The sequence below is a fragment of the Schistocerca americana genome, chromosome 11, assembly GCF_021461395.2.
Source record: "Schistocerca americana isolate TAMUIC-IGC-003095 chromosome 11, iqSchAmer2.1, whole genome shotgun sequence".
Lineage (NCBI taxonomy): Eukaryota > Metazoa > Arthropoda > Insecta > Orthoptera > Acrididae > Schistocerca > Schistocerca americana.
In genome coordinates this window covers 192,000,029-192,012,813 of record NC_060129.1, presented here as the reverse complement: position 1 = coordinate 192,012,813, position 12,785 = coordinate 192,000,029, and the positions used below count along the sequence as shown (strand labels likewise).

Below are 12,785 nucleotides of genomic sequence, written 5' to 3'. Positions count from 1 at the left end.
ACACACACACAAGGATTTAACTTTCACAAGCTTTCAGAGCCAGTGGCTCCTTCTTCTGGTGGAAGAACTGGACGGTATGAAAAGGAAAGACTGATTGTATTATATTGATTATATTATTAATAATTGATTATATTATTGTTATGAAAGGATACAGAGTTTCACATTAAGAAATCCATGAATTGTGCACAAGGAAACAGCTTCTTCAGAATAGGGTATAATCACTACAGATGTACCACAAGAATCAATAGTTGCTCCATTTTTGTTCTTGTTATATGTCAATAACATTATTTATTAAAGAAGCAGTAATAATTCTTTTTGGTGTCAGTGCAAGTATAATAAACAAAGCTCCTTCATTGTTTTATATTGATAAGAATGTGAGCTTGAAGTTACATGTTACAGGTCTTTTAAATGTCTTACATTTGCAACTTTTGTAGTAGGGATAATAGCAGGTTTTGGAGATGAAAATTTCAGAAATTTGACCTTTCCCTACTTTCATTTGCTTATCTCATAATGCATAATATTCTGGGGCTACTTGTCACTGATGAAAAAAGTTTTCTTTGCACAGAAGCTTGCTATCCACTCTAGAACATCTTATAGACAGTTCTTTCAACAGTTGGACATGCCAGGAACAGTCTGACAGTAGATTTTGCTCCGTTAAGAATTTTGCTGTGAACACAGTTTGAAAATAACAGTAACTTTTATCAGGATGGTATTGGAATAAGAAATTATTTATAGTACCTCAAAATATTTGCCTGGTTCTGGTAGGAAACAAGCTAAGTAGAATTGAATTACTGATGAAGGTGAGAGTCATACACACAAAATAATGATGCAACATTCAACTGTTAATATATGAGTGTGGAACACACACATATTCTGTCTTGAAAAGAATTTCACTTGTGTTTGGTACAGTGTCAATTCTGTGTAATACCTTTATTATATGAAGGGATTAGGATGAAAGTGGAGCATAAGCCCTTAAAGTCAGTTTTTACAGATAGGACTTTACAGACTTGAATGAATCAACCATGAAATTTTACGTGCTTTCCAGATTTACGTATGTACAGCAGGAGTTTAAATGAGTTACTCTGCCATATTTTATCACTAAATCTTTACAGTTTTTACATTGAAAGATAAGGTTAACAGTGCAGCAGATTTGATTCAGTTTCTGTCTGAAACCTTCTATGGAAGTATTTGACATAAAATTTATGATTGATTCATGTTGGTTTCATGTTAAAAAGAATACAGATGTTTTTCTTATTAATGATGCATTTCGCGCTGTTCAGCCAAGTTGGTCAATGCCAGTTTTTTTGCTCGATATTTCAATGACTGACCATCTCTTCTTCACCAGGGGATGCAAGTTGTGCTATTGTGTGTACTAGCTGCCTGGGTCCAACCAGATTGTGAGCTATTGTTGGCTTCACCTAGTTATTTACAGCTGGTTGTGAGTTTGACTCATAGCAGTCATTATGCCCTTTGGTCATCTTTTGTTTTTTGAGTCTACACTGCTATTCCACAAAACACACACATTCTCTCGGTGTTTTCCATCACATGGCTGTGATGTCTGGCAAGATATTAATAAACTAATGCCAGACCCACACCTTGTTTAAATTGAAACCTCCATCTTTATTTATTAAGTTTTCATACATCTTTATTTTGTTAGATTCCTTAATTATAGTGTCCAACACACTAGACATTTTTGCCACAGTATTGGATAGAAATAGAAGTAGCCATTCAATGTGTAGTTGAGATCTGTAAATGACATCGCTGTTGTCACTAAATTTGTAGAGTTCCTCAGGGATAACAAGTTGTGCACACATCTGTATTGTCTTGGTTACAACTCATCTGGCGTGAGCAGCTGTGTAGCTCCCCCAAATATTTGTACTGCACATGCCAGTTTGATAGAGCCTGAAAGAGTCGGTGTAAGCTTTACCAGAGGAAACAAAGTTTTTGCATGCCTCATGTGTTGGCAGATAAATGGTAAATGGCAATGATTTCAGGTAATTTCTTGTAGTGCAATCAGTGGCATATAGTATGACAAGGCAAGGCATTTGATAGATTTTAAATATCTATCAGTATGAGTATCTTCCGTTTAATTTTTCACAATTTTATGCAGTAATTAAAAATGTTGTGTTATTTTCATAACAAGTTTTGGTTCAACATTTTTAATTAACATTGATAATAATTGAATAATTTATAAATAAAAATATTTATGCTTTTGAGAATCAAACCAAATTGATATCTGGGCACTCACCTTGAAATCTTGAGAGCAGAGTATTTATGAGGACCATCCACGAGGTCCTCTTGTGAATTACAATTACGAGGGCTATCCACAAAGTACATTATGTTTTGGAATTAAAAATAAATAAAGTATTGGAAATTTTTTAATTATATACAGATTGAAGCCACACTTCAATACTACTTTTCTACATAGTTGCCATTTAAATTAAGGCACTTATCGTAGCGATGGACGAGCTTGGAAATTCCTTCGTCGTAAAATTTGGCCGCCTGCGCCTTCAACCACGTGGTTACCTCTTCTTGAAGCTGTGCATCGTCATCAAAACACTGCATAGCCAACCACTTCTTCATTGTTAGGAATAAGTGGAAGTCGCTCGGTGCCAGGTCGGGACTGTACGGTGCATGAGGAAACAACTACCACTTAAAAGATTCGAGAACTTCATGAGTGGCATTTGCCGTGTGGGCCCGGGTGTTGTCGTGAATCAGCAAGATCTTTGAGCCCAACTTTCCCCTGTACTTGTTTCGTATTGCTCTTCTGAGGTTGTGCAGAGTTTGGCAATACCTTTGAGAGTTTATTGTAGTGCCTCTTTCCAGGAAATCAAAAAAAAATCGTATTTCTACCAGGTTACTGATTAACCACGTGGTTGAAGGCGCAGGCGGCCGAATTTTACGATGAATGAATTTCCAAGCTCATCCATTGCTATGATAAGTGCCTTAATTTAAATGGCAACAATGTAGAAAAGTTGTATTTAAGTGTGGCTTTCATCTGTATATAATTAAAAAAAATTCCAATACTTTATTTATTTTTAATTCCAAAACGTAATGTACTTTGTGGATAGCCATCGTATTTCTCATAAGATAAAACTGTATTAATGTAATATGACCAGTGGGGCCCAAAGAGACAAAATTATGTTACGGATTTGAAGATGGACTCTCAAAGCTCTAAACAATCTTGCTTTTCAATTTAAAAACACGATTTTTGGATGAAGACAGATGTATTTTTCCCTGTATGTTTTACAAAAATTGATTGCCAGAGTTTGCCAGTTTTTTGTTGGGTGGCGCCTCTGCATCCACAACTTTTGAACGCATCGAGGTATATCTGCTTTGTACTTTGTCTCAGCCAAACATGCTACAGTCATCTAATTTTTGTGTCTTTTGTCAGGATTCCACAAAGGCAGTGCTGGATGCCATACTGGAAGCAGAAAGTGATTGCTGCCCACCACCTTCGCTGGTGCCGAGGGAAGATGTGGTGAGTGAACTGGTGATATGGTCACACACCGTCCTCCCAAGTTTAGCTGTAGTGTGTGTTTGAACATATGTAGCACTTATTAGCATTATGGAAACACCAACAAATTAAGACAAAAATAAGTTTAAGATAATGAGGAGATTCAGCTTACTTGGTATCATTGTTACAATTGATATTGGGCCTCAGGGGTTGCCTCTAGTTCTTTTTGGGCTGTTCGTTTACAGCTCTCTTACACACAGACTGTTCTCTGTTATGCAAGGTCAGGAATAGCAATGACAACTACCGTACTATGTAGTTTACACAGTTATGTTACTTTTCACTGACTATGAGGCTAGTTGTAAAGTTTCAACCATCTCCTCAAGCCAGTGTAAATTTCCTGATCATCAAAATATTATTTTCAATGAGTAGGAGGGAGCAGTGACAGTGCAAATGGAAAAGGCACCAGGATGTGTAAAGCTTGTGTTAAATGAGCAATGTCTGTGGTGTGGAAATTAGGGCAGGAGGGGTGAAGTGCTGAGATGAGTGCAATTGATAAATACCTACCTCGAACAAAAAGAAGCAAAGTATGCACAATATATATGCCTTCACTGTTGTGGCTGTGCCCTCTTGTAATGTTTTGTGGTTCCTAGCTTGATGAGGAAAGGATGGTATGATAGGTGGGTGGCCAGTGTCCTCTTACAACAACACAGAAAGCACACATCGTTAAAATACACTTTATTACAGGAATCAATCGAGTACTTAACTTCAATGATGTCCAGTCTGAAGTTCTGTGGTTAACAGCAACCAAATAACATGTACTAATTCTTGAATCTTGTCCGTGTCCTTATCACAACTATATACAATGACTAGCGTTCCCTCACATCTAAGATGCGAGGTGATTAGTATCACTGTGGAAGAAGACTAGACACAGTGTGATGTATTGAGGTGCAATATGAACCAAGTCCCCATGCGACATACTGAGATACAGAGATTGAGACAGCTCAATCGGAGGCTGCGACCTATATGCACACTGCCCAGGGGGCATTATTGGCTTATAGCCTGGGTGCAAGTCTTGATTTCTCTTGTAATAGGTGTGCCTTGTTTAGCACCTGCTCAACAATGTTTCCTAGTACTGACCGGTGTGCTGGCAGATGCGCACGTCAACACATTCCTCCCCACGAAATGCTGCATCATCTTCACGTGTTGGAGATGCGAGTGACAACAGGGGATGGGGAAGGGAGGCAAGAAGCTGGAAGTAGAGGTGTGCAATCCGTGGCTATGGTGCCTCAGACCGCACAGCTACCTCATGCGGCACCAAACAAGTCAAACGAATGCAAGTCAAAAATATTTTCACTGCCTCCTGATTGCAGTACAGTAAATTTCACTATCCTATTGTGAGATTTGTAAATGACAGGCAAACTACACTGTCCAACTACTGGGATTTCCTGTCCATTGTATGCAGCGGGGTGCATGCTAGATTTTGTCAGGTGTGGTGAGCCTAACCATTCGTATGTGGCATGATTAAGAGAAAGTTACAGAAGCACTTGTAGTGTTTCAAATGGTTGAAATGGCATGGCCCACACTAGGGTGAGATGAGGGCACAACCTTACTTGAATTATTTTTAGAACCTGTAGTCATTTTTCAAAAGACTGCAGTCACAGAATGTGCACAAGACATGTTGTTCCTAGTATTGACTAGTGTGCTGGCGAAGGTGTACACCAGCACATTGACAATGTGGTTAAATGTATTATCTTGCACCAATTCTACAACATTATGAAGGGTACAAGGAAATACTAATTTTGCTGGAACTCCACAACTTGTCGTATAGAACTGCACTTAAAAGCTAGCAAACTAACTCTGAAAAAGTCATAGGAAAACAAACTAAATGCTGATGTGGTTTAAAGTGCCTAAAAATGTTTATTCTAATGGCTTTCATTCAAGACGTGTCAACAAGATGAAATATTTTAGAATTATCACAGATTGCAAAGTAGCATGAGGGCACAGTGTGTAAATTTACAAGTATTATGAAATTTTGGGCTTGAGTCTACGAAAGGCTTCTTTTTTTCTCTTTTTCTTTTGATGACTGCTGCCAACTGCTGTCAATGCATTGGTTACGAGGTAGATGACAGAGAGAAAGTACAGTTGATTTTGTAATCGGTGTGTAGTAGATGCACATACATTTTTTATGTTATGATTTACAATTTTTAGAGTGAGTCGTGAAACAAACATCAATGAAGTAAACTATTCTCACACAATGAATGTTGTATGAAGGAGAACTAGCCACAATATCATTTCATATTCAATAAATATGGGAGGAAACATTGCATGCGCATTCTGCAGCTTTGGTTTCTCACATATTAATTTTGCAGCCATTAACCATTGCCTGAATTTACCCATCAACCTTATTTTGGATAATACACACCATTGCACTTAGTTGCCAACAAAAATGAAAAAATATTTATGAGTGGCATGGAATGTCTGACCTGTGGAAGCCCAGTCTGATGCTATACATATCTGACTATCGTGCCATTTTTAATGTGGTTACTGTTCTGATGCCATGCAGGTAAATTGAACTTTTCCATTTAATGAGGATGGAACTCCTGCATGAACACCATGAATGGCACTGTGAATGGCATTTCTGAGAGATAGCTGGCAGCTTATGAATTGTTACCCAATCAGTCTTCTCTTACCCTAGTCTTGGCACATGTTGTGCAAATGTGAGAAAAATTGTTCTCTATATGAAATTTGTTTTTAAACTGTACCTCAGTTAACATATCATTTGCAAATGAGATATTTAAAAAAAGACAAACTGTTTTAGATCTTTATGGACATATGAGGATTAAGTAATGTGGTAACTAGGTGAAATAAATTGATGGCACCCAGAAACATCCCCCCCCCCTCCCCCCCATGGGCTCAGGGGTTAGAATAGGCCCGTGGTATTCTGGTATTCCTGCCTGTCATAAGAGGCGACTAAAAGGAGTCTCAAACGTTTTGACTTATACGTGATGGTCCCATCTCGGGTTTGACCTCCATAATTCCAAATTCTTCCGAAGAGAGAGCTAATTGGGGAAGGGTGCCTTAAATGGTGCATTGTGTCTATTGTGCATTGAGACTTTTAGCCAGCTTTCTCGTTGTCACATTTCCATCCTGCTCGTTCTCCATCTCTTCGGCAGGTATACATTCCTGGGTGCGTTTTCCACCACGCACTGTGCAGTGTTGCTTTTTGCGGAGATGACGGCCATGGACTTCCTTGCACCTAATATCAAGCACGGTAACCAGTTGGTTATGGTGTGGCCACCATGTACCCTATTGGTTGTAGCCTCCTGACAACACAGGGATTGCTCTGCTGATGCCTGCGCCGTTAACTCCCCACGTATGTCAAGGAGTAGATGCCCATCTCCCTGGGGCATCGGGACTCCCGGCAATGGCCATCCTGCCAGGTGGCTATTGCTGAGGCTGGGTGGCGCCCGTGGGGAGGGCCCTAGGTCGAAGTGGGTGGCATCAGGGCGGATGACCCGCAGTGAAGTGTGGTACATCATCTCTTGCTGGTGGCTAGCTGCCAGCAGTCTCTAAGCATTCTCGGGCTCAATTCAATGCTCAGAGATACGATCCCAAATCGTTCCCCTCCCTGGCCACACCATGGGAGGAGCGTAAGGCTCAGGATGGCACTGACACTTATTCGCCCCAGCTCCTAGTTTGTACGAGAGCTGATGGGGAGTCTTTCATGTCAACAAAGCCACAGTTCTTCGTAGAGCATTTAGAGGACAAGTTTGGGGAGGTGGAGGGCTTGTCCAAAATGCGCTCTGGGTCAGTATTGATAAAAACGGCATCCTCTGCCCAGTCATGAAGGTTACTTGCTTGTAACAATTTGGGGGATGTTTCAGTTACCATCACACCCCATAAGAGTTTAAGTATGGTCCAGGGTATTATTTTACATAGGGACCTTCTTTTGCAGTCTGATGATGAGCTGCGTGCAAATTTAAAGCAGCAAGGTGTTCATTTCGTCCGGCATGTTCATCGGGGTCTGGAGGATAATCAGATTTCTACTGGTGCCTTCATTTTGGCCTTTGAGGGTGATACATTACCGGAGAAGGTCAAGGTGGTGGTCTACTGCTGTGATGTCAAGCCCTATATCCCTCCGCCGTTGCGGTGCTTTTAAGTGCTGGCAGTTCGGCTGTATTTCGAACCTCACATGTCGAGATTGCGGACGCCCATCACATCCCAATACTCCATGTGCCCAGCCTCCCATCTGTGTCAACTGCGGAGAGACTGCAGGATCTTACAGAAAGAGCAGAAAATCATGGAATACAAGACTCTGGACTGACTGACCTATACTTAGGCTAAGAGGAAATATGAATGACTCCATCTAGTGCAAATGAGTTCCTCATATGCCGCCGCTACGACAACCATGATAACCCCATCAGTTCAGCGAATTTCAGTCGGTTCACCGAGCCATACAACTCCACATGGTCCCCTTGCCCATGGGGGGCACTACCCACCCTGTTGCTCCTGCGCCACCTACCTTGGGAGCAACACCTCCCCCCCCCCACCCGTAGTGGATGTCCGTCCCTGATTCTAAGCAGGAGGAGTGTCCAACTTCTTCGGCTCCTCTCACTAGCAAGGGGTCCCTTGGGTCCCTCCCTTCACAGATTTTTATAAGTGGGAAGGATGACAGCTGACAGTGGTATAAGTGCCCACAAGCAGCTGGTCGTAGGGCTTTGCAATCCTCCTCTGTCCCGGAGTCTGAATCGGTGAAGTGCTCTCAGCCAGTGAAACCCAAGGAGCAGAGAGAAAAGTCCAAGAAGAAGACTTCTAAGATGAATTAACTTGCAGTGGCATCCTCCCCACCACAACCTGTCTGTGTCTGAGGGCAAGGTAGAGATTGTAGTGTCTGCTGAGGACCTAGATCTTGCCGGACTCTCAGACACAGTGGATGTCACTTGCACAGGTACTCAATCAGTGGCAGCAGGTGACCCAGCGGCATAATCTGCCTCCCCGGTCCCTTCACGCCTTTCTCGGCCATGGACAGTGTCATCCTCCAGTGGAACTGCAGCGGTTTTTTCCACAGTCTTGCTGAGCTCCGACAGCTTCTCAGCCTTCACCCTTTCCTTTACACTGCTCTTCAAGAAACTTGGTTTCTAGCGATGTGAACCCCCACCCTCTGTGGCTATCAGGGTTATTATAGGAACCAGGCAGCTTATGAGAGGGTATCTGGTGGCTTCTGCATCTACGTACTTCACTCTCTTTACAGTGAGTCTGTCCCTCTACAAACACTGTCACTGTTTAGGTGTGGACGCCTCAGGCTGTTACTGTCTGCAGTCTCTATCTTCCACCGGATGGTGATGTCCTGCAGGTGCTGATAGCCCAGTTGCCGCCACTTTTTCTATTACCGGGCGACTTCAACACCCATTACCCTCTGTGGGGTGGATCAGTGACAACAGACAGAGGCAGCATTGTTGAGCAAGTATTGGCACAGCTCGACCTTTCCCTTTTAAGTAATGGTGCATTCACACATTTCAGTTTGGTGCATGGCACGTACTCAGCCATCCTTTCGATCTGCAGCCCCAGCCTATTACCATCTGTCCCATGGAGTGTGCATGACGACTTGTGTGGTAGTGACCACTTTCCAATCTTTCTGTCACTGCCACACTGTCACTCTTCTTGGCACCCCTGCAGATGGGCTATGAATATGGCTGACTGGGACTTTTCACCTCCATTGCCACTATTGAGCCACTTTCCAATGATGCCATTCATGCAGTGGTTCACTCAGTCACCACCAGCATCATTACTGCTGCAGAATCTGCCATTCCCTGTTCTTCTGGGTCCCCTCGGCTGAGGACTGTGCCTTGGTGGTTGCCTGAGATCGCAGAGGCGATTAAAGATCGCAGGCAGGCATTCCAGCATCACAAGCAGCATCCCTCATTGGAACACCTCATCGCCTTTAAACGGCTCCGTGCACGAGCCCGCCACCTCATTCACCAACACAAGCAGGAGTACTGGCAAAGGTATGTCTCCATCATTGGCCTCCGTACCTCTCCATCACAGGATGGGCAAACATCAGGTGACTCTATGGCTATCGGACTGCCGTCGGTGTCCCTGGGCTTTCCCTGAATGGAGCAGTCTGTACCGACTCTGACACAATTGCAAACCGCATAGCGGAGCATTTTGCTCAGAGTTCTGCTTCTGCGAATTACCCACTGGCCTTCCGCTCCCTGAAAGAGCAGTAGGAATGTCGGAGCCTAGATCACATCCACTGTCAGATGCTCAAACACCTTTTGGTGGACTGCCAGTGATGCCTCCTAGACCTTTACAACCGTATGTGGGTTGAGGGTGGGCTCCTGTTGCAATGGTGGGAAAGCATTGTAATCCCTGTATTGAAACCTGGTAAGAACCCACTGGAGGTGGACAGCTACCGCCCCATTGGCCTCACCAACGTTCTTTGCAAGTTGCTCGAACACATGGTGAGCCGGAGGTTGAGTTGGCTACTTGAGTCTCGGGGCCTTCTGGCACCGTATGAGGGTGGGTTCCGTAAGGACCAGTCTGCCACCAATAATCTAGTGTACCTGGTGTCTGCCATCCGTATGGCCTTTGCCCACCATCAGCATCTGGTCGCCGTCTTTTTTGACATGCGGAAGACATAAGATACGACATGGCGACATCATATCCTTTCTACGCTCCATGGTTGGGGTCTGCTCCCGATTTTCATACAAAATTTTCTGTCGCTTCATTCCTTCCTTGTGCAACTTGTGGCCTCCCATAGTTCCTCCTGAGTTCAGGAGAATGGGATCTGTATTAAATGTCTGCCTCTTTTTAATGAGATTCATGGGCTCCCTGTGGCGGTGGGAACGCCTGTCTCAGCTTCTTTGTATGAGGACTTCTGCCTATACTTCAGCTCCACTGGCATTGCAGCTGCCAAACGACACCTGCAGGGTACTATTGCAAGGTGCAGTCTTTGGCTGTAGTGCATGGCTTCCAGTTTTCGGCTGCCAAGACCTGCGGTATGCATTTATGCTGGCAATGCACTGTTCTCCCTGAGCCACAGCACTTGACGGCGAACCTCTTGCTGTGGTGGAGGCGCATCAGTTTTTGGGAGGTTTTCGATACCCAGTTGACTTGGCTGCCTCATATTTGGTAGCGTAAACAAATGTGCTGGGGGCATCTTAACGCTCTTCGTTGCTTGAGTCACACCAGCTGGGGTACCGATTGGTCTACCTTTCTAAGGCTGTACCAGGTGTTAATTCAGCCCCATCTTCATTATGGGAGCCTGGCTTATGGTGTGGCATCGCCTTCTGCATTGCAGTTGCTGGACCCCATCCTTCACAGCGGGATCTGCCTCACCACTGGAGCTTTCCAGACCAGCCCTGTCAACAGCATACTTGTGGAGGCAGGTGTCCCTCCATTGTGGTTCTGGCACCAATAATTACTGACCGCTTATCACACACATGTTTGTAGCTTGCCCGGGCATCCCAATTATCGTCTCCTGTTCCCTCAGTCAGTCGTCCATCTTCCAGAATGGCGGCCCCGGCCAGGGTGTAAGATCGAAGTTTGCGTCAGAGCTCTTCTCTCTGGGCTTGCGGTTTTCCCTCTTCCATCTCTTTTCAGGGTCCCTCTGTGTATACCCCAGTGGTGTGAGCCCCGCCCATGCCTTTGGCTCGATTTGGCATAGGGCCCGAAGGATTCAGTTCCTCCTGAGGCCCTCCGCTGCTGCTTTCTTTCAATCCTTGCCACGTTTCATGGCTCTGACGTCATCTATATTGACGGTTCAATCATTGCTGGTTGTGTCGGTTATGCTCTTACCCTTGGGCATCATTATGAAGAACACTCATTTCAGGCTGGCTGCAGTGTTTTCACTGCCGAGCTGGTCGCCATCTCTCGCACCCTAGAGTATATCCGCTCCTGCTCAGGTGAGTCCTTCATTATCTGTAGTGACTCCCTGAGCGGTTTACGAGCTATCGACCAGTGTTTCCCTCGCTCTCGTCTGGTTATGGCTATCCAGGAGACCCTCCATATTCTTGCCCATTGCGGCTGCTCGGCGGTCATCGTGTGGACCGTAGGTCATGTCGGCATCCTAGGAAATGAATGTATTGGTGCACTGGCCAAACAGGCTGTCGGTGCACCAGCCTTGGAGATTGGGCTTTCAGAGAGTGACCTCAGGTCAGTTTTGCGGCTGAAGGTACTTCGCACCTGGGTTGAGGAATGGCACACCCTTCCTTCATCCAACAAAGTTCGGGGCATCAAGGAGGCTATCGGTGCATGGTGCTCCTCCTTGCTGGTCCCTCGCAAGGACTCTGTTGTCCTGTGCCAGCTGCACATTGGCCACACCTGAGTAACACACAACAATTTATTGCACTGCGAGGACCCACCTTTATGTCGCTACAGGTCAGCTTTGACAGTGGTCCGCATCTTGTTGGACTGCCTGCTTTTAACTCCACTCAGGCAGATGTTTGCGCTTCCTGATATGCTTCCTGCACTTTTATCAGACGACGTTGCGATGGCAGTTTTAGTTTTGTGTTTTATTCGTGCAGGGGGTTTTTATCGCTTGATCTAAGTGTTTGTCCTTTTTTTGTGTTGAGGCTGGGGATTTTAGTGCATTTCTTGGTGGTTAGCTTTTCCTTTTTTGTTTCTATGGTCGGCCAACCACTGTCACACTCGGTGTAATTTTAATGCGTCTTTCTTGCTCTGTGTCGTCTCTTGTCATCACCATAGTTTGTTCTTATTCTTTGTGGTGTTTAAAATTTGTGGAAAAAGGGATCGATGGCCATATTAGCCTGGTGCCTTCAATCCAACAAACAAACAAACCAACCAGCCAACCCACCCACTCACATATAGCTGACTGATGCTTTATACATAGAAACATGCAACAGAAAACTTTATACTAACTTCTAAGTTCCTGCTCTTCCTCTTGAAGAACGCACATTTGTACACCAACCACACAGACACTCAAACATGTAATGCCCATGACCATGATGAGACTTGCCCATGGCCAAGGATGTGTGCATTTTGTATCTCTGTGGTTGTGTGTGGATGTGTGTAATTATACTAGAGAAACAGCAAGAGCTCAAAAGCTAGTATAAATAGGTTTCTGTTGTTTTTGTGTGAGCGCCACACATCAGTCAACTGTAAATAAGGGGTTACCTTTATTTTGTGTATTATTCCATCCAGGAGTTTCTATAATGGTGAGTAGCTTATTTAGATGAAATGCATAATTATATTATCTGTCAGTGAATAAATACTGGGAAAGTTATATTGTCAAAGAATATTACCAAACAAAAGTGCCTGACCAAATTTATTGGTTGTGCTATGCAGAGCATTTATGTGTGGATATGGA

General features: G+C 44.0%; 1 protein-coding gene across 9 annotated transcripts in view; it reads left to right on the top strand.

Annotated features, from left to right (window-relative positions):
- Window positions 1-12,785, top strand: part of LOC124553730 (zinc finger protein 555-like) — a 137,782-nt gene that overhangs the window by 53,909 nt on the left and 71,088 nt on the right. For all 9 annotated transcript variants that reach the window (XM_047127653.1, XM_047127654.1, XM_047127651.1 and 6 more), the window contains one exon: window positions 3,395-3,481. In XM_047127653.1, the coding sequence (XP_046983609.1) occupies window positions 3,395-3,481 (87 nt within the window). The remainder of the gene's footprint in view (window positions 1-3,394; window positions 3,482-12,785) is intronic.